This window comes from Drosophila albomicans, chromosome 3 (assembly GCF_009650485.2).
Source record: "Drosophila albomicans strain 15112-1751.03 chromosome 3, ASM965048v2, whole genome shotgun sequence".
NCBI classification, from domain to species: Eukaryota; Metazoa; Arthropoda; class Insecta; order Diptera; family Drosophilidae; genus Drosophila; species Drosophila albomicans.
Genome location: NC_047629.2, coordinates 55,202,021 through 55,223,644, shown reverse-complemented (window position 1 = coordinate 55,223,644; position 21,624 = coordinate 55,202,021). Strand labels below are relative to the sequence as shown.

Sequence of the window (21,624 nt, the reverse complement as noted above, 5' to 3'; positions counted from 1 at the left end):
CATTCAGTCCTTACCTAAAAGTAGTCTCTTCATTGTGGCTCGAATAGCCACTGGAACTGCGAACATGGCGTTTGCCACTTGTGCCTGGCTTGCCTGACTTTCGGGTGGCAAACGGCGGCTTCGATTTGCGGGTCATGCTAGTGGGTGTCGTCTCCGATGAGGATGAGGTCTCATCTTGTGTATCTGCAAGAAAATAACGCAATTATTCAAACAATACGTAATATTGCGTATACGCAGTGTACACTTACCACGTTGGGCGCGATATTTGGCCGAGTTTAGAGCGCGTGCAGACACATCATTGTCGGACTCGGAGCCGAGTGTGTCATATTCTGTAATTGGTATGTGAAGCGTTAGGATTTTCCTAACTTCGGAATCTGTTGAACCTGGATTGTCCGATTCTAAAAAGTTTAATACGATTCGATGTTTTTTTTTTGGTTGTTCGTTTTTGGATGAAGTTTTGAATGTGAATGTTAGTTGTTTATATTGCTTGATTGAAGTAATGCGAAACTTTATACATATCAAAATCATAAAATAAGTATGAGCGGGATTATAGCGACAACATGATGTGAGCAAACAATGAGTAAATTTTGCTTAAAGCTATAGCAGTTCATCGGGGGATCTCAAATGAAAATTATAACAATATTAAGCATAAATTTATTTCTATCTCTCTCTCTCTCTCTCTGCGTACCTTGGCTCTCTGAGTGTGGATCACGTAGACGGCCGACTTTTCGCCGCACCTTCGTATACTCCGGTTCCTTGGACTGTTTTTGACAGATGTACATAGATTAGTAGTTGCTATATTGAATTATTACGTATACGCACTGCACTCACATGATAGCTCTCAGGCTTGACATCGTGATAGACAAAGGAGCCACGAACCGAGTGATAGGGACCGCTATACACGTTGCCGCTGTAGGAGCTCTCGCTGTACGTCTGCTTGTTTAGCTGGAATGTGGCGTAGGGACAAATGTCCTCGATATACTCGTTGCCCTCGGCCTTGCCAAAGCTACCCGAATCATTAGAGTTAGAGCCGCGCGGCGCCGAATTCGATGGATTGCAGCGCACAGCCAGATATTGTTGATCCCGATTCTGTTTGTTCTGCAGATTAGCCAGAGAGGGAGACTCCGACATTGAGGAGCTGGCAAGACGCGCCTGGTTGTTTAATTCTTAAATAAAAATGTATATAGTTTTGATTAATTTAACTGTGTAATCGCCCCTTTATCTTAAAGAATTTGTTGAGTCATTGTATTATTGGATTTCAACAATTTAAAGATCTGCAATTAAGTTTCACTTGGAATCTGTTTATCTATATTAGTTTTTGCTTTAATGAATTTTGCAGAGTATATGAAAGTCTTATTTAACTTTAACACTTCTGTAGAAGGTCCTTCGATTTGTTATGTACTTACTACGTTTACGAAGAAAAAGAGCAGCGGCAATCAAAGCGAGCAGCATCAGCAGCGAAATGCATATAGGCAGCAACAGCTTAAAGTTGGCATAGAAGGGCAGCTCGCTCAGGTGGGAGTCCGGTGTGGAGCGGTCATTATTATAAAGAACTAATTGCGAAAGAAGGTGAGAAAATGTTATAACTTGTATTGAGAGAGTCAATACTTTATGCAACTTACCACCCTGTGGCGATAGTGTGGTAAAATTGTATACGGATGTCGTGGAGCCGGCATTATTGTGAGCCGTCACCTTGAGCTGATACTTGGTGCCTGGGACCAGATCGCTGACCGTGTAGATGCGCTCTGTGGGCGCAATATGGTTGGAGACGACGTTCCAGGCGGAACGACCATACACTCGAGACTCGATCATAAAGTAGAGTATGCCGCAGCCACCATCACCCCACGAGTCCAGCCAGCAGGTAACGCTCGTCGAGTTGTTAGTGATCATCTGCGAATGCTTTGGCTGCACTGGAGGATTCCCTTTGGTATATGAGTTGACAATGTCGCAGGGCAGACCAGTGCCAATCTTATTATACGCTGTGATGTACAGTTGATAGCGTGTGCCGCACCACAGATTGCTAAGCAAGTGTGAATTTGTCTTGGCATCCACTTGCAGCTCTTCCCAGTCGCCATTGTCGCGCTTGTAGTTTATAACATATCCGAGAATCGGACTGCCGCCATGACTATTGTCTAGCCACTCTAAATGCAGGCTATCCGTGTACGTATTCACCACAGTCAAATTGGGCGCTTCTGGCGGCACCTTTACCACAATGTTGTAGACAATCTCGTCCTTGCCCCAGGTGTTCTCCACGCTGCAGGTGTAATTACCAGCATCGCTGGCCTGACACTCGCGCATATAGAGTGTGCCGTTCTTGGCAATCGTTTTGCGAGCACTTGTTTCCATGTTGTGCCCATCCTGTCGCCAAATGGTCACAGGAGCTGGAGCGCCTACCTTACGACAAGGCAGCTCCAGATGCTCTTTCCAGGGCGTGATAATCCGCTGACTGAATGAGACAATTCGAGCGGGAACTTTGTTATTAGGCGGCACAGTTACCACTTGCGTCTTTTCACCCTCGCCCATCTTGGTGGAGGCGGTGAGCCAGAACTGATAAGTGGCCGATTCCTGGGTGCGCACCGTCTCATGCATTTCCACGTAGGGACCCAGAAGACGCTTGTGCGTGCCTTCCTCGCGTCCGCCTTCTAGCATGGACATGTAGAAGGTGTAGCCGGTCTAGATAGGTGAGGGAGAGGTGTAAACAAAGCGCAGGTTAATTGCCGCTGCCAATTGGGATTGGGCGCGTCCAGTCTATCTGGACTGGACTACTTACGATGTCTCCATTGGGCAGGTCTGGTGGCAGCCACGATATGATGATTTTCGTGCTCGATGCGGGTATTGCCTTGATTGCTTGCGGCGCCGAGGGCACTGGAGAAGCAAACAGAATTGAGAGGAGTAAGAGGAATAGCAACAACCAGCATATACATAAATAAAAGCAATTGCTATGAAAAACGAAGCGCCAGAAATAAAAAGCGCTGCATGAAATTGCAAACGCGGCGACGACGACGACGGCAAACTCCGAGCTTGCAACGTGATGCAATAGTAGCAGGAAAGCGGGGGGTAATCGGGGGGTGTTGCCCGATACCCGATGCCCGATGCCACGTTGCCGTGGCCGTGCCTCGTTTGCGTTCATTGAACCGCTGCCACTTACCATCCTCATGGGTGCGGCAATAAAATGGTTTGGTTTTCATCCCGTCGCCCACTTTGGTGTAAGCCAAAACCCAGACCGTATAGTTTGTATATTTGCGCAGATTCTCAATGGTGACGTATTGATTTGTTGACTTGACAACCTCCGGATCGGTTTCTGTGTCACCCAACAACAGCAACAGCAACAGCAGCAGCGGCAGCAACAAATGAGAGAGAATGAACAACAATTACTATTGATTGGCAAGCAACATGAAGACGATGCTAAATGACGTAGACGGAGCTAATTAAAAGGAACTAAGGCAAAGAGTTCGTTTATTAGGGCTTAATATGAGTATAATATATATATAATTTATATGAATATAAATTAAAACTTAAAAAATGACTTTATCATAATAAAACTTCAAAAATGTCTTTATCATAAATAAGTTATTTGTTGTTTATTTTAAAGAAACATCGAAATTTCATATATTTTGTTATTTAAACAAAATTAAACTCTACTATTTTCAAAAACATTAATATAATTCAGAATTCAAAAATTCATAGAATTCAATACTTTTTATGAGTGAAACTCGTTTTGTTGACGAATACTGCTGAAAATATTATTATTCAATATTACTAAAAGCATATGACAAATTCCGAAACAGGAATATCGATAATATGGCTTTCAATCATTGTATATTCTTTTTAGGTTTGATGAAAACAAAATTCAACATATTAAAAATTTCTTAAAGCATTATTTGCCTCGTTTGCAGCTGTTTCGGCTGTCGAGGGAAACGGAGCGAAATTCAGATGTGCAAAGTATTTGTCTTGTACAGGTTAATGGGTTAATGGCATTGCATAATTGCGCTGCAATTCCCTCCAAATACCAATAGCAATCCCCATCGCCATTGCCAACGCCATCTCGATGGCAATCCGAATCCCAATCCCAATGCCGCTAAAGTAATTTGCGAGCCAAACAGTTCGGTGTCCAGAGACACGCAGCAACAACTGCAGACAGGCAGACATACTGAGTGGAAAGTGGGAGGAGTATGGTGTGTCAGAGGGGGCGAGGAGCGAGAGGATGGTGCTGAAGGACTTACCGTAAAGCTCATCGACCGATATGTAAAACACTTTGTAGCCCTTGATTTTGCCATTTTGTCCGTCAATATCCGGCGGTGACCAGGTGATATAAATCGATGTGGAGCCAAGCACATCGCATTGCGGCGATTCTGGCGGCGACGAGGGCACTGCGAACAGACACCAAAAAAGAGAAAGAGACAGAGAGAGAGAGAGAGAGGGGGATTGGGAGAAAAGGGAGGTAAGTTTATTAAACGTTTTGTCAGAGTCCGGCAGCAGACGGCGCCAGTATTGCCAGCTGCCCCGTGTGTCCAGTGCACAGCTCTTTTCCTTCCTTGCACGGGCAATTAACAAATCCAATCAATGTGCGCCACGAGCCGAAGTTTGAGCTCGGCAGCTGGAGCTGGGGCAGGGGCAGGGGCAGGGGCTGGAGCTGTAACTGTGCTGTTGTTGCATTGTGCGTGGGCTTCTGGCCACGCCCTCTTACCATCCTCCATTGTTTGCACTGCAATTTCCTTGCTCGGCGGCCCGCTGCCCTGGCTGGTGTAGGCCTGCACAATCACATGGTATTGGGTGAACTTGTTGAGATTGCTGAGCACCGTCTCGCCACCGAAATGTGAGCGCACCTCGACCGTTTTGAAGCTAAAGCCCTGTGTGGGATTCACTTCCTTGTCCTCGGGCGTTAACGACATCTGATAGCCCACATAGTAGCCAAGCAGAATGCCGTTCCAATGGTCACGTTCCGGTGCGTCCCATGTCACCGATATCTCTGTTGAGCTCTTGGCCTCCGCACGCACTGTCAGCGGCGGACCCGATGGCACCTCCTCCAGCGTTGTTACTTGCACCACCTCCGAGAACTCGGAGGCCCCCAGCTTATTCTCCGCCGACATGCGAATGTGATAGGCTTTCGCCGGCCGTAGTTGCTGTATATTGACCACTGTCTGGGCTCCGCTGATGTCAATATGCTCGGCATTCTGCCAAATGTCTGCAGACAATACAAAGGGAAAAAACATTGTTTAAATCAAGTTTAAAATATAATTTTCAAATATGGATTTCGAGAGAACATATATATATGTAATTAACATACGTATACTTAACTTATCTATTCATTCAAATTGATCTGAACTTGCCATAAAAAATTTGCAAATAATAATAATAATACAAATAGTTTCATCTAAATGAATATAGTAAATAAATAACTTGTATTAATATTTACTTAATTAAAATTGTCATATGTAATGTAACATACGTATACTTTATCTATTTTTTCAAACTGATCTGAACTGATAATAATACTAATAAAAATAAGTTTACCTAAATAAATATAGCAAATAATTAGCTTGTATCAATATTTAATTAAATAAAATTATCATAGGTAATGTAACATACGTATACTTAATATTGTATATCTTCAGATCAAAATGATCTGAACTGACAACAAAAATAATGGAAATAATAATAATTAAAATAAGTCAACCTAAATTAATATAGTAAATAAAGAACTCGTATCAGTATTTACGTAATTAAAATTATAGAACAAAGATTTTCTACGCTGAGTGTTCCTTATTCGAGAGTTTAGTTCTTGCTAAGTAATATCTTATCACCTGAGATTTGCTTGTAGTAGATGTGATACTGCTCGATTGGACTATTGCCAGCAAAGGGTTGACTCCATGTAAGTTGCAGGCTCCGCGATTGCTGCGAATTGATTCGTAGATTCTTTGGCTGCTCCGGCACCTCCTGAACGATGAGCTGGATGGACATCTCATCCTGTCGAAAATTGCAAGTGTTTGTTGTTTGTTAGTTGAACAGCCTCGAGTAAGAGCTCATTAAACGACGCCTCATTGGCACGCATAGAGCTGTGTGTTGCCAGTTGCTGTTGGCCCATTCAAATGGCCATAAATTAGGGTTAACAACTGTTGCCATCTGCGGCAGAGATGGGCGGCAATGAGGCGTCGCTCGCTGGGCCGCAATCGTTACGCCCATTGCCAACTGGCAAGCAGACGACGATGTCGACGATGCAATCTTTGAATGAGTGTGTGTGTGTGTAAGGCTTTGTGTGCTGTAGGGCGGGTGATCGATCACTCTTATGATTACTCTATAGCTCTGCCTCAATTAACAGCATCGGAAAGCTCTTCATAAGCTTTAATCTTGATTAATTGCTTTGACTGCAAATAATTAGCACTTGCAGTAACTTTTCGTTTAAGGTGAAGCAGTTACGTTAACTGCGAGAATTTTTCATTTTTGTCAATGCTTAAGCAATACTATTAAAGTGTTTGCAATTGATTGTTGAGATTAAGCGCTTTGCAGTGAAATTTGGAATATTGAAATTATATTTGTTAGTATTTGTATATACAAATAAATACAAATGTTTTGTATGGTTGAATAATTGAGATTGAAATCTTTGACACATACAAATAGTTTATTTTTAATTTAATAATTTCTAAATATGTATTTTTATTTGGTATGTGGAACCAACAGATTTTTGTTCGTTTGTGATAGGTATAAAGCTTATATTATTTTTTCATCGTAAAGTATTACATTCATACAGATGTTACTAGTTAGATTGAAGAAAAAACAACATAAACTTTCTTCGGCAAATGTTTGTTTTCATATTTATGACAGCCTTGGTGTGTGTGTGTGTGTGTGTGTGTGGTGTGTGTTTGGCAGAAAAGTGTCAGCTTGCTCTTACCTGTCCAAATGCATTGCTGGCCTGACAGATATAAATACCAGTATCCTGGCGATATGTATGCGAAATGCCCAATTCGGAGACCATGCCGTCGTCGAGCACTTGATCTCTTATTGTGTAGCTGTGAGTGTGGGTTGTGCATGTATGTGTGAGTGTGTGATTTATATGCAAGTAAATGCATTTAAAAGATACAAGATACACACACGTTGTCGACATGCAAACGACGATGGTGAGATACGGATGCGAATGCGAATACGTTTGCGTTTGCGTTTACGTATGCGTTTACGTTTTCGTTACAGGATACAGATACGGATACGTGTTTGCGCAACGTGAGCGACGCAATGCAATTTTATAACAATGTTTTTCACGTTGCAACAGCATCGGTGGCAGTCGCATTTGTAGTTGTTGTTGTTGTTGTTTGTTGACAAAGACGAAGATGAACGAGGCCAACACACACGAGAGGCATACAAGTGAATCAAGCATGTGTATGTGTGTGTGGATGTGTGGCAAAAATAAATAGAACGCGTGTTGCGTTCAGTTCGTTTTTTGGGCAGCGGTCGCAGTCGTAGCCATGGGTAAAAACGGGGAAAAGAATAAGAAGAGAAAGCCGGAAATACACATACATTAAAAAACCGCTTTTCAAGTTGGCTAAATACTTATGTACCATAGCTAAAATACTATTTAGTATTTGGCACAGAAACCAAGCTCAACTCAAGTTGCTTTTAGTTGAGCTTAAAAGAAAAGTTAAGAATTGCAATCGGAAAATTCCAAGTGGGGGAGTGAAAAAGTGGAAGAAAACCTTGACAACTTTTGCGTGGTGCATACAATATTTGGCATTGGCATAACTGCACAACTTATTGCCTGCCACTAGCAAATTGAATTCAGTCAAGGGGCTAGGCATCAACTAGGATTTGCCATGCCCCTTACTTCCCCATCCCCTCTTTTGTAGTTGGCTATTTGCACAGCTCTCTTAATTAAAAGCAATTTGCAGTATGCAATCGACTTGGAATTGATTTCAACAGTTATACACCCCAAGGCATTTAAATAGAAATACATTTCATTTATAAATGTAAATAAAACTTGGCCATCCAATTTATGCATAAATCAAAAGTCCTGAAAATACAAATGTCATATTTTTTCCAAACAAATAAATCAATTCTCACATTTATTTTTGTATTAATAATAAGGATATAATCTGAGAATCAATTTTTGTCTGTATTCAATGCAGAAAATTAAAACAAAAAATAAAATTTGAATTTGTTCAGGCTATTTAATTTTTGTCTATGGTAAGTTATTTTTTAAATTGTTCACATTTATATGCATGTCTTAACGTGAATGCCCCGGAGTGTACTGACAACCAGACAGTTCTAAAAAAGGGTTGACTGAGTGTGGATAAAAGGGGAGACGAACTTACCGTGAATCGAGCGACTCATCAAGATACTGTTGCGTTGCCTGAATCTTCCATTTGAAGTCAATTGGATTGTCGCCCTGCACGTTGCACTGCACATGGACCTGCTTGCCTTTTGCCACAGAGATTTGTTTCGTTTTCGTTGGAAAATGTGCGGGCACTGAAAGACGAAGGGAAAATCGCTTGTGGCATTAATAACTGTATTCAAAGAGTGTTGACAATCCGTATACGCACCATTGACTTTCAGGAAAATCACTTTACTGACACCGGAGCCAATGTTGTTTTTGGCCTCGCACAGAAAATGTCCTTGCGAGTCCTTGCTGATCTTCTTAAAGTAGATGGTTCCATTGGGAAACAGTTGAACCGTGGGCTCATACAGAAAGTCCTTATACTCGCCCGGCGTTGGTCCAATGGCCTTCTTCCAGGTAATCGTCGGCTTGGGATAGCCAGCCGATTGGCAGTGAACCAGCACATCTGTGCCAGACTGAGCGCTAGAATCCTTTGGTTCCAGTATCCATTTGGGTGGCACATTCACCGTCAGCGGCACTGTGAATCTCTCAGTGCCGGCCACGTTGCTGGCAATGCATGTGTAGTTACCGGAATGATCCGATGCAATGTGTTCGATGACCAGACTGGCGGAATACTCATCAAGTCGACGCACGACCTCATTGCTGCCAGCGAAATGATAGAGATGGACACGTTAATGGTTGCAGATTGTGTCGAGAGTATAATCGAAATCAGTTGCTCACCCTGTGCCTATGAGCGGTTTGCCATTGCGCTCCCAGCGAAAGCTGACCGGTAAATCGCCCTCGAGAATCTGGCAGGAGATGGCCGCCCGCATGCCCTCGCGCAACATATTCGTCATGGCCTGGATGGGCATGATTTTTGGCGGTACTGCAAATGGCAAGCACAACTGAATTGATAAGTGCCATTTTGACTATACTAAATTCACTATATGTATGCATTTTATGCTCATGCAATGTGCCACCAAAAAGCCAAAAATGAAACTCATTACAATTGCCAAGTTGGCTTAAGCCACAATGATTATCATCAGGCCAACCGTGGGCGTGGCAGGCTGGTAGGCAGGCAGCCACATCAATGTGGCTTAGCAACAGCTGCCTCGCTGATAACAGCTGCACAGCAAATTATTATAAAGAGTGAGATGCAGATAGCAAAATCAGATCTAGCGCCAGAGGCAGAGGCAGATGGAGAGGCAGAGGCAGAGGAGTCGAAAGCAGAGCAAGAGACACAGACAGCGCGCACAAAAGTCAATGACTTCATTGTGGCACGCCTCCTCTCCCCAACCCTATCTCCTCCATCGTTTCCTTCTCGGCCTCCGCCTTCTGTGTATGTGCATTAAAAGCGCTGGCAGGGAAATATTCGCTGCTGTTGCTGCATAGTTTTGTTGCCATTCTAATTGGAATAGTTTTCAGTGCTGTGTGCAGCAACTTTCCAATTTAAATATTGGAAATACAAAAAAAAAAGAGATTCGCATATTACGCATACGCGATGTGTATACAGAGCGTATACGTAACTTACCCAACACTTGTATTTCTACGTTGCGACGCGACGTCTGCTTCTGTTTATTCTGGGCCATGCACGTGTACGTGCCCGCATCCTCCAGCCGCTGCAGTTGCTCGATAATTAAGGTACCATTGTTGTAGGCCCGCTGTCGTCGATTTATGGGCAACGTTTGCCCATCTGAATCCATAAAATAGCCGAAGGCAACAGCGATTGAGAGAGGTGCAGCGCAATAGGGAGAGACAAATAACCGAAAAGTTGCCGCAATTAATTTGCCAGAAATCGCATAAAACAAACTTATGCAATTTATGACTCGCTCTTTTACTCGCTCTATACTTCATTGACCCTCCTATGTGTGTTGCCACTTTATTTTCTTTGCCCCTATGATTTATCGTCGCGCGCAGAAATCGCGCAAAAAATAAATTTTTATTCATATTAAAAAAAAAAAGTGAGCAATAAAGTAAATTGACAAAAAGACTGCAGAAGCAATTCAAAATCAAGATCAAAAAATTAATATTTTAAATTTAAATACACTTATTTAAATGGAGTTCGCGTAAATTTAAAAATATCATCACAATTAAAGTATGAGTCGCTTAATGAATTTTTCAAGATATTATAAAATAGAAAGAGCACGTTTTATGTCACAAAACTGTTGTCCAGAGATTTACTATTATTTTCATACCAGAATTTTGATAATGTACATTCTATATCATGGTTATATTAAAGACCACAATGACAAATTGATTGCCACCCATAACGGATATAAAAATAAATTAAAATTAAAAAGGGGTACGAATAAATGTGGTGCGTTCATTTCACAGTTTTAATAATAATATTCATTGATACGCGCAATAACAAACACGAGATTTTTAATAACATATACTGGCCAAGAGGCAAAGTAAACAAGAAAAATGAGGAAGAAAGCTAGAGTTGAGAGTGCTCGGCTGTGCCATACCCGCTATACATTTGGAATACACTTATAGAATTGTCGATAATTGCAACTACAATCCTAATATAGTTTTGTTTTAGTATTAAATTGTACATTCTTGAAAAGAATAGATGATTCGACATTACTATGTAATACGTTTAGCCGCATTTAAACTGTTAAATATGCACAAAATATATACATTTTCTTTTAGCACAAAGCTATAATACCCTTCTAGCTTATAAGTAGCGGGTATACACATCAAAAGAGAAATCAGAAAAGAAAAATAAATGGTCATACGAGATATAAGTAAATATTGAAGTAATGCGAGCATAAATATACATGGACCGATGAATGAGTACTCCAGTCTACATATGGCACGTATGTATGTGTATGTGCTCCTTACCCCGCTCCCAGTGTATTTTATCGATGGGATAACCAGCCACAGGACATTTAACAATCAAATCAGAGCCAGAGATGCCCGTTATTTTTGGCATTTCCCGTATGTAAGGCAATCCATAGATGTTCACTTTAGCGCTATGCGAGGTCCTGCGGCAATATAAATATAAATAAAAACATATACAACTCATAACTAACGTTTAGTGGGGCATGCAACGTCGAGTTACAGCACAACGCTACAAAAAAATGCACGACTTTGTCTGCGTGTGTGTTTGTGTGTGTGATGAGTGTGGACCATTTGTATACAGTTGCCGCTGCTAAAAGTCTGACTCAGCAAATTGTTTGGATTTTATGTCGCTTTAGCTAGCAAACAATGCGGCTTCATTGTCCAAATACCCTGTAGCAGATTTGAAAAGGGGGTCTACACTACTAACTATGAAAGCAAATTGGCTAAGGTAATATATATTGAAGCCTTGCACATACTATAAAAGATTGTTAACATTAAAACTTTCTGATGATGATTTCTGATTCACATAATATTTTAAACACTATCATTCTGAATAATGTATGCTTTCCTAGCTGCTTAAGGAAAACAAAGTTGAGCTTAAATATTTAATGTTACTTTACTTTCCCTTTCATGCTACAGGGTATCAGTTAGTCCTGTCAGTTGTAAAGTTACATTTTGGTTTTAGTTTTTATCCTGTCAAGCTACAATTAAATTTATGATTTAGCATGGAAATGCTTTTTATGCCCCTATCAGTGTGGAGAATGTATGTGTGACAGTGTATGTGCTTGTGCATCTATTTTATACTCGTATATGGAACTGTGGCCACTCACTTGCCAATTGCATTCTGGGCCGTGCAGGTGTATTCGCCACCATCCTCCTCCTTGACATTTGAAATATTTACATGGCTGATGACATCGTCGTGTATGGTAACATATTGACCCACTAAAAAGCGGGAGCTGTCTGGTATCTATAAGGATAAAAGCCGAGAAACAGAGGAAAAGTGTGAGAGAGAGACTAGTGAGTGATGGAGTGAGAGTGCATAAAATATAGTTAAGAAAATGTGTCAATTAGTCGAGAATTTTGCATTTGTGGAGCGAGAGAAAAGCATGAAAAATTCATGTAAATCGAATTGATTGAAATTGCATAAAATTTACACTAGGCTTAGGGTATAATACAGCGAAAAAGCAGGAAGGGCAAAAAAAGAACGACAACCGAAGGCCGAAGACGTTGCAGAAGTGAGAGTCAAAAGAAAATGGAAATTTATGCAAATAAACGAAACAAATCCTTGAAAATGGACAACGAGAGTATAGGGATAGAGTGGAAAAAGCAAAGCAAATGCCAGCGGCATGTTGAGCATGCCAGATAGAAGAAGGAACAGGAAATTTTAAGGGGGCGGTAGGGTGTTTGAGGTGGCAACGCGCTTTCGTAAACATTTATGCATGTGCTTTGGCACATCCTGCAGCTCTCGAACATCATCAGCAATGCTGCGACTCAATGCGATACGAAATGTTCTATATACGAGTAAGTGTGAGGAGAGCACATTGCGGCGTTAACATCGACGTTGGCGGAAACGGAAACGCTGCCTGCATTTCCGCTTTTTGTCTGATGCTGCTGTTGCTGGTGGTGATGCTGCTTAAGTAAGTGCTCAGCACGTGTGTGAGGTTTACCTCTCTCTTGTTTCTTCATCTCTGCCTTTGCCTATCAAGATATGTGTTTGTGTTTGTGCATGTGTGTGAGCAAAGCCAAACTTACCGGAAATCCGTCCAAAGACCATGTAAATTGCGGCAGTGGATTTCCGGTGGCAACGCATTTCAATGATACCGTTGGACCTGGCTGCAGTGTTTGCTCCGAAAACCAATAAAGCAGTTCCGGCGACGCATCTAAAATGATAGATAAGAGTGCTTTAAGCTATGACTTTCACTTAAGCTGCGCATAATTTCGATTCCTTTCCCCTTTTCCTTTACTCCATTGCACCAGGGGGTCACCACCTCAAATCACCACCCTCATTCCGGCATTTCATTAATGAGTTCATTCTGAGGAGTGCTTGTGGCCCATGTGTCTGTGTGTGCGAGCTATTACCTATTACAAGCCGGAGAGCACTGAGATCTAATAACGCCACTGCTATGAGATAGGCGTCTTGAGTATATATTGCTAAAATAATCACTATCAAATTTGTTTTAGTAGTTGAAATTTCTACCTTTCTATTTTATATTTATTAAACTTGTGTTTTCAACTGGCAGCTTTCATTGTTAACAGTTTGAGTGAACGGTGAATTGCGTTGGCCCTTTTTTTCAAACCTTTTAGCAAGGATAAAGACATTCCTTACACTTTGCTGGTGATACACAAAGCCGCCTCTAAAGCCCGCTGAATGGTCTATAAACTCGGCTCAGCCGAAAGAAAACTAAAGTGTGTTTTGCAGAGCTTGAGCTTACAGCTTAAGTTTGTCATGTTTTAAATTTGCCAATATATAGGCCAACTACTTGCTGCATCAAATCAAAATTCTTACAAAATAGCTATACAGCCAAGCGCGCAATTTAATCATATTTTATGTATTCCAAATTGCATATTTCGCATTTCTTTTACGAGATGTAAGTTTCTGCAGCATTTGCTCACAATCGAAATGAGATTTCGAATAGCGCCAACGAAGACGTATACAAGTATGCTATTGCAGCATATTTTTCTTGGCTTTCGCTTTGGCGCTTTGCTTGAGCGCTGTTGCCTTGAGCTTTCACTTCAGCTAAGCGGAAAATGCATTTGACAAGGGAGCAAATGTTATCCAGCTGATGAAAATTGTATCAATTTCCGCAACGACAAAACCAATGCAAGTAAAGCGAGCAAGTCGAATTTTTTTTTTTTTGGGTGTAGAAAATATCTTTGCCATCGACGTTGCCAGTTATAAGCTGCCATATTTATTCGCTGTTGCTGTTGCCATAACACGCGCACTGACACACACCAATACAGCGACAACGTTGACACAATTGCTGCCATATCCGGCCGCTTAATGGCGCTACGCTGCTGGGGCTGGCTCGACATTTTTGGTTGCACGTCAGAAGCTTTTAACACCAAAGGGAGAATGTCTATGAATGTGTGTGTGTTCAGTGGGAGGGTGTGTGTTTCTGTGTCTGTGTTAAGCATGCCAATAATATATCGAAATCAATTTCCGTTTGTGCCTAAAAGCAAATCAAAAACGCTGCCAAAGCGCGACTACGTTCCTATCGTTTGTCTAGCTGCCGCCCTGTCTGTGTGATACTGAGTGTAGGTGTATGTGTGCGTGTGTGTGTTTGTATTTGTAACCCCAAGGCTGTTAAATATTACAATGTGCTGCCTGTGCTTGTGTGTGTGCGTGCTTAGTGGCTGTGGCTAGATTTTTAGTGCTGGTAATAAAATTAAGTTGTCAGCTCTGCGTTTTATGGCCTGCTTCGCTTTTGTTGTCTTTGTTGTGTTTGTTGTGGCTGTTGTTGCTGTTGAAAAATGCCAGCAATTTGCTAAATTAGAAATTAATGAAATGCAATTATGACAAACATTTATTTGTGTGTGGTTTTGTGGTCATCACTTGAAGCAAATTTCATCCTTTGATTTGCTTCCGCAAATTGAACGGGCGAACGCACGACACAGCTGGCAAATTAGAAACGGGGGGAGAACTGCGCCATAAGTGCCCATTAATATGGCCATCAGCACATTAATTTATGACGACAACCCCCGTTCAATGGAGCAGAGCATTTGCCAATTTAGTGGCTATTTATGATGTGCCAATAATACTGCTAACAGACGTACGCCCCCCTTCGGACTTACCGCCTAATTGCAGCTCAGCTGTTGATTGGATTTGCTCCCATTCATTGGACACAAAGCACTGATACATGCCCGGATCATCTTTTTGCACCTTCTTAATGATTAAACGCGCTGGATCAGTCAGTATCTACAGTAGAAGAGAGCAGCGATTAAAGGGCGTTCTTTAAGCGGAACTGATAACTTTTCGCTGTACCTCGACTCGATTGTCGCGTAGTATGGGCTTGCCATCGTGCAGCCAGTTGACATCGTGCACCGGATGGCCAGAGACAATGCATTGGAATTGCGCATCCTTGTCCACATCAACGGTCTGCACCTGCGGCTGCAGATGTGCTGTCAGCGGAGCTGTGGGTTGATTTATAAGTAAGCATCGATGAGGTGCACTCTAACCAAGCGTCTGCGTCTGCGTCTACTGTCTGCTGTCTGCTATCTGTGCACTTACCTGTCACCGTGAGCGACACTTGAATTGTCTCCTCGCCTGCTGTGTTGTTTACCCAGCACAGATATTTGCCACTGTCCTCGAGACGCGCCTGCAATGGCATAAATCAATGGCAATCACAATATTTGGCTTTCATTTCCATGGTGACAACTGACAACAGACTGAAGAGTGCATCAGTCAAAGAATAGGGCAGAGGGGCGAACCTACCTTGGTGATTTTGAGCAGACCTGCAGATACAATGGTAATGCGTTCACTCAACTGCAACGGCAGCAGCTGCTCATTCTCCTCCTTGAACCAGCTGAAAAGTAAGAGTAGGAAAGAGAGAGAGTGTGTGTGAGAGAGAGAGGACTATAAACGGATATTATTGAAAAGTGTATTTTAATCGAATTATAATGACAATTGCATTATTGTTATCAATATAAATCACGACTCGATTCGATTGCCTCTTGTGAAACCCACTGTGGTGCTTCTTTGCAACTGATTGTCTGTGCTTTCAGTAGGTTGTCAACTGATTGCGGCATTCCATGAAAAACAACCGACCAGTAAGATGCGTTTCTTATTTAGCTTTGATTCTAAAATTATGAACACCATATTAAAATCAGATAATTTTTTGATCATATTGTAAAACTCTCTAAACAATTATTATTTTTAAGGTATTATGTTGCATGACAAATAAAACTTTAAAGGATTTTCTTTTTAATCGTCGTTTGCATCCAAATTTCAAGGTGGCGCATATACTTAATGTTCGCGGTACCAAGAACGGGCGACAGATGGAGCCACTCAAGTGACTTACTATATTTCAGCTTGTTACTGATTTATGTTCGCCTGGTGTTTCACCTGCTGAGTTGGCAATTTCTGACCAACGTTACAACATCAAGTGACCAACAACCACAACAATATTATTATTAGTTGTTGTTTTAACTACTTACATATATTGTAGTTGTTGTTGAAATTTCCGAAAAAATATTTTCAAATTTTAACGGATTGGACTTTTGTGCATCGGTTTCTTTTAAGAAAGCAGGCGACTGATGGCTGATTTATATTTGCCTGGTATTTCACATACTGATTTGTCAATTTTCGATCATCGTTACAACAATATAAGCTGAACTGTTGGACGACGATGGGAATGATATTTGTCAAGATAATGGTCCTCAGAAATTCGCTTCGTTTGGCACTGGACCCGAAAGGATCAGGCAGGATATACCAAAGTTATACGCAATTTTCCTTATACAAAAAGATCCGTTTATCTTGGGTGTTGTAAGGACATTTGTTCTTTTGAGTGCACCAATCAGTTTCTTCCTTAAAGTGTACTCCTTGTGCCAAAGGACATCACTATCCTTTAAATGCCAAATTTTTAGGCATTTTTCTGTATCCAACCCATGAAAAAATTTAAGGTAATTTTCATAGGCATATCCTGAAAATTCTTGAGTGTCTACCGATAAAAAACGTTGTCATGATAATGAAAATATATGTTCTGACAGTATCCGTAATGATTTGGTAAACAAAACAAAATTTTGAAAACGTTTCGACTTTTTTTTCGGTTATTTTCAAAATTCAAACTTGAAACAAGAATTAAAATTTTTGTAGCATACTTTGAAGGGCTCATTTTCAAAGGACTGGTATTGCAACGATCGCAAGGACCAACTCTATCGATTGGCATCAAAAAAAGTTGGGGTCATCTAAGGATCCAACACTTGTAATTTTTCAGTCCGAGGGCCAAAGAAAACCTGCGAAAATCATAAAGTCCAGGATAACTGGAGAACCACAAGGACGATTGGAATCTCCTTTGGCATGAGGGTAGATCTTATCGAAGGACTCCGTTTGACATATGAAATACAAGGATCAGACAGGATATGACCGAGATATACGCAATTTTCTGTATACAAAAATGTCATTTTATCTCGGGTCCTGTAAGGATATTCGTCCTTTTGAGTGCACCAATCAGTTTTTTCTTCCAAAGGATAATACTTGTGCCAAAGGACATCACGATCGTCCTTCAAATGTCCGAGATACAGTGGATTCTTGGCATTTTTAACCATTTTTCTATACTTGACCCTTTGAAAAATTTCAGGTGAAAATTACATGTTTTGTAGCATACTTTGAGGGTGAACGAGGGGGTTGATTTTTGAAAACAAGCAATATCTTCGCCATATCCTGCCGCATTTGCAAAGGAGTTGTAGTTTAAGGATCGCAAGGACGAGCTCTATCGATTGGTATCAAAAAAATTGTGGTTATCTAGGGATCCAACAATTGTAATTTTTCAGTCCGAGTGCCAAAGAAAACATGCGAAAATCGTAAAGTGCAGGATAATTGGAGAACCACAAGGACGATTACAATGTCCTTTGGCATGATGGTAGATCTTATCGAAGGACTCCGTTTGACATTGGACCCGCAAGGATCAGACAGGATATGACTGAGATATACAAAATTTTCTGTATACAAAAAGATCGTTTTATCTCAGGTCCTGCAAGGATATTCGTCCTTTTGAGTGCACCAATCGGTTTTTCTTCCAAAGGATAATACTTGTGCCAAAGCACATCACGATCGTCCTTCAAATGTCCGAGATACAGTGGATTCTTGGAATTTTTGGTCATTTTTCTATACTTGACCCTTTGAAGAATTTCAGGTGAATTTTATTGCCATATCCTGAAACTCCTTGAGTGTCAACCGATAGAACTAGTTATCCTGATAACAATAAGGTAAGTCCTGACAGGATCTTAAGTGTTTTCACCGAGATACGGCAAAAATAAACAAAACATTTTTGAATTAAAACGGATTTGTTTTTGTCGGTTATTTTCAAAATTCAAATTTAAAATTGGCGCCTAGCAAAAAAATAAATTTTTTGTAGCATACTTTGAGGGTGTACGAGGGGCTCTTTTTCAAAGACAAGCTATATCTCGGCCATATTCTGCCACATTTTCAAAGGACTTGTATTGCAAGGATCGCAAGGACCAACTCTATCGATTGGCATCAACAAAATTGTGGTTATCTAGGGATCCAACACTTGTAATTTTTCAGTCCGAGGGCCAAAGAAAACATGCGAAAATCGAAAAGTGCTGGATAACTGGAGAACCACAAGGACGATTGGAATGTCCTTTGGCATGAGGGTAGATCTTATCAAAGGACTCCGTTTGACATATGAAATACAAGGATCAGACAGGATATGACCGAGATATACGCAATTTTCTGTGTACAAAAATGTCATTTTATCTCGGGTCCTGTAAGGATATTCGTCCTTTTGAGTGCACCAATCAGTTTTTTTTCCAAAGGATAATACTTGTGCCAAAGGACATCACGATCGTCCTTCAAATGTCCGAGATACAGTGGATTCTTGGCATTTTTAACCATTTTTCTATACTTGACCCTTTGAAAAATTTCAGGTGAAAATTACATGTTTTGTAGCATACTTTGAGGGGTTTGATTTCGAAAACAAGCAATATCTTCGCCATATCCTGCCGCATTTTCAAAGGACTTGTATTGCAAGGATCGCAAGGACCAACTCTATCGATTGGCATCAAAAAAAATTGTGGTCATCTAAGGATCCAACACTTGTAATTTTTCAGTCCGAGGGCCAAAGAAAACCTGCGAAAATCATAAAGTCCAGGATAACTGGAGAACCACAAGGACGATTGGAATGTCCTTTGGCATGAGGGTAGATCTTATCGAAGGACTCCGTTTGACATATGAAATACAAGGATCAGACAGGATATGACCGAGATATACGCAATTTTCTGTATACAAAAATGTCATTTTATCTCGGGTCCTGTAAGGATATTCGTCCTTTTGAGTGCACCAATCAGTTTTTCTTCCAAAGGATAATACTTGTGCCAAAGGACATCACGATCGTCCTTCAAATGTCCGAGATACAGTGGATTCTTGGCATTTTTAACCATTTTTTCTATACTTGACCCTTTGAAAAATTTTCAGGTGAAAATTACATGTTTTGTAGCATACTTTGAGGGTGAACGAGGGGGTTGATTTTTGAAAACAAGCAATATCTTCGCCATATCCTGCCGCATTTGCAAAGGAGTTGTAGTTTAAGGATCGCAAGGACGAGCTCTATCGATTGGTATCAAAAAAATTGTGGTTATCTAGGGATCCAACAATTGTAATTTTTCAGTCCGAGTGCCAAAGAAAACATGCGAAAATCGTAAAGTGCAGGATAATTGGAGAACCACAAGGACGATTACAATGTCCTTTGGCATGATGGTAGATCTTATCGAAGGACTCCGTTTGACATTGGACCCGCAAGGATCAGACAGGATATGACTGAGATATACAAAATTTTCTGTATACAAAAAGATCGTTTTATCTCAGGTCCTGCAAGGATATTCGTCCTTTTTGAGTGCACCAATCGGTTTTTCTTCTTCAAAGGATAATACTTGTGCCAAAGCACATCACGATCGTCCTTCAAATGTCCGAGATACAGTGGATTCTTGGAATTTTTGGTCATTTTTCTATACTTGACCCTTTGAAGAATTTCAGGTGAATTTTTATTGCCATATCCTGAAACTCCTTGAGTGTCAACCGATAGAACTAGTTATCCTGATAACAATAAGGTAAGTCCTGACAGGATCTTAAGTGTTTTCACCGAGATACGGCAAAAAATAAACAAAACATTTTTGAATTAAAACGGATTTGTTTTTTGTCGGTTATTTTCAAAATTCAAATTTTAAAATTGGCGCCTAGCAAAAAATAAATTTTTTGTAGCATACTTTGAGGGTGTACGAGGGGCTCTTTTTCAAAGACAAGCTATATCTCGGCCATATTCTGCCACATTTTCAAAGGACTTGTATTGCAAGGATCGCAAGGACCAACTCTATCGATTGGCATCAACAAAATTGTGGTTATCTAGGGATCCAACACTTGTAATTTTTCAGTCCGAGTGCCAAAGAAAACATGCGAAAATCGTAAAGTGCAGGATAATTGGAGAACCACAAGGACGATTACAATGTCCTTTGGCATGATGGTAGATCTTATCGAAGGACTCCGTTTGACATTGGACCCGCAAGGATCAGACAGGATATGACCGAGATATACGCAATTTTCTGTGTACAAAAATGTCATTTTATCTCGGGTCCTGTAAGGATATTCGTCCTTTTGAGTGCACCAATCAGTTTTTTTTTCCAAAGGATAATACTTGTGCCAAAGGACATCACGATCGTCCTTCAAATGTCCGAGATACAGTGGATTCTTGGCATTTTTAACCATTTTTCTATACTTGACCCTTTGAAAAATTTCAGGTGAAAATTACATGTTTTGTAGCATACTTTGAGGGGTTGATTTTCGAAAACAAGCAATATCTTCGCCATATCCTGCCGCATTTTCAAAGGACTTGTATTGCAAGGATCGCAAGGACCAACTCTATCGATTGGCATCAAAAAAAATTGTGGTCATCTAAGGATCCAACACTTGTAATTTTTCAGTCCGAGGGCCAAAGAAAACCTGCGAAAATCATAAAGTCCAGGATAACTGGAGAACCACAAGGACGATTGGAATGTCCTTTGGCATGAGGGTAGATCTTATCGAAGGACTCCGTTTGACATATGAAATACAAGGATCAGACAGGATATGACCGAGATATACGCAATTTTCTGTATACAAAAATGTCATTTTCTCGGGTCCTGTAAGGATATTCGTCCTTTTGAGTGCACCAATCAGTTTTTCTTCCAAAGGATAATACTTGTGCCAAAGGACATCACGATCGTCCTTCAAATGTCCGAGATACAGTGGATTCTTGGCATTTTTAACCATTTTTCTATACTTGACCCTTTGAAAAATTTCAGGTGAAAATTACATGTTTTGTAGCATACTTTGAGGGTGAACGAGGGGGTTGATTTTTGAAAACAAGCAATATCTTCGCCATATCCTGCCGCATTTGCAAAGGAGTTGTAGTTTAAGGATCGCAAAGGACGAGCTCTATCGATTGGTATCAAAAAAATTGTGGTTATCTAGGGATCCAACAATTGTAATTTTTCAGTCCGAGTGCCAAAGAAAACATGCGAAAATCGTAAACTGCAGGATAATTGGAGAACCACAAGGACGATTACAATGTCCTTTGGCATGATGGTAGATCTTATCGAAGGACTCCGTTTTGACATTGGACCCGCAAGGATCAGACAGGATATGACTGAGATATACAAAATTTTCTGTATACAAAAAGATCGTTTATATCTCAGGTCCTGCAAGGATATTCGTCCTTTGAGTGCACCAATCGGTTTTTCTTCCAAAGGATAATACTTGTGCCAAAGCA

The 21,624-nt window shown here is 40.8% G+C and overlaps 1 protein-coding gene across 9 annotated transcripts in view; it reads right to left on the bottom strand.

Moving 5' to 3' along the window:
• The window catches only part of LOC117572093 (cell adhesion molecule Dscam2), a 42,890-nt gene that overhangs the window by 746 nt on the left and 20,520 nt on the right, over positions 1-21,624 (bottom strand). For 3 of the 9 annotated variants that reach the window (XM_034254691.2, XM_034254697.2, XM_052005900.1), the window contains 23 exons: positions 15,579-15,669; positions 15,375-15,462; positions 15,129-15,277; positions 14,939-15,062; positions 12,899-13,026; positions 11,977-12,113; positions 11,147-11,289; positions 9,834-9,995; positions 9,044-9,188; positions 8,529-8,965; positions 8,301-8,454; positions 6,890-7,007; positions 5,805-5,967; positions 4,688-5,185; positions 4,224-4,370; positions 3,149-3,301; positions 2,771-2,865; positions 1,623-2,673; positions 1,407-1,553; positions 823-1,166; positions 689-761; positions 249-398; positions 15-183 (listed from right to left, as the gene is read on the bottom strand). In XM_034254691.2, the coding sequence (XP_034110582.1) occupies positions 15-183; positions 249-398; positions 689-761; positions 823-1,166; positions 1,407-1,553; positions 1,623-2,673; positions 2,771-2,865; positions 3,149-3,301; positions 4,224-4,370; positions 4,688-5,185; positions 5,805-5,967; positions 6,890-7,007; positions 8,301-8,454; positions 8,529-8,965; positions 9,044-9,188; positions 9,834-9,995; positions 11,147-11,289; positions 11,977-12,113; positions 12,899-13,026; positions 14,939-15,062; positions 15,129-15,277; positions 15,375-15,462; positions 15,579-15,669 (4,866 nt within the window). Of the gene's footprint in view, positions 1-14; positions 184-248; positions 620-688; positions 762-822; positions 1,167-1,406; positions 1,554-1,622; positions 2,674-2,770; positions 2,866-3,148; positions 3,302-4,223; positions 4,371-4,687; positions 5,186-5,804; positions 5,968-6,889; positions 7,008-8,300; positions 8,455-8,528; positions 8,966-9,043; positions 9,189-9,833; positions 9,996-11,146; positions 11,290-11,976; positions 12,114-12,898; positions 13,027-14,938; positions 15,063-15,128; positions 15,278-15,374; positions 15,463-15,578; positions 15,670-21,624 lie in introns of those variants that run through there. The other 6 variants (XM_034254695.2, XM_034254693.2, XM_034254696.2 and 3 more) reach the window with 6 other exon arrangements.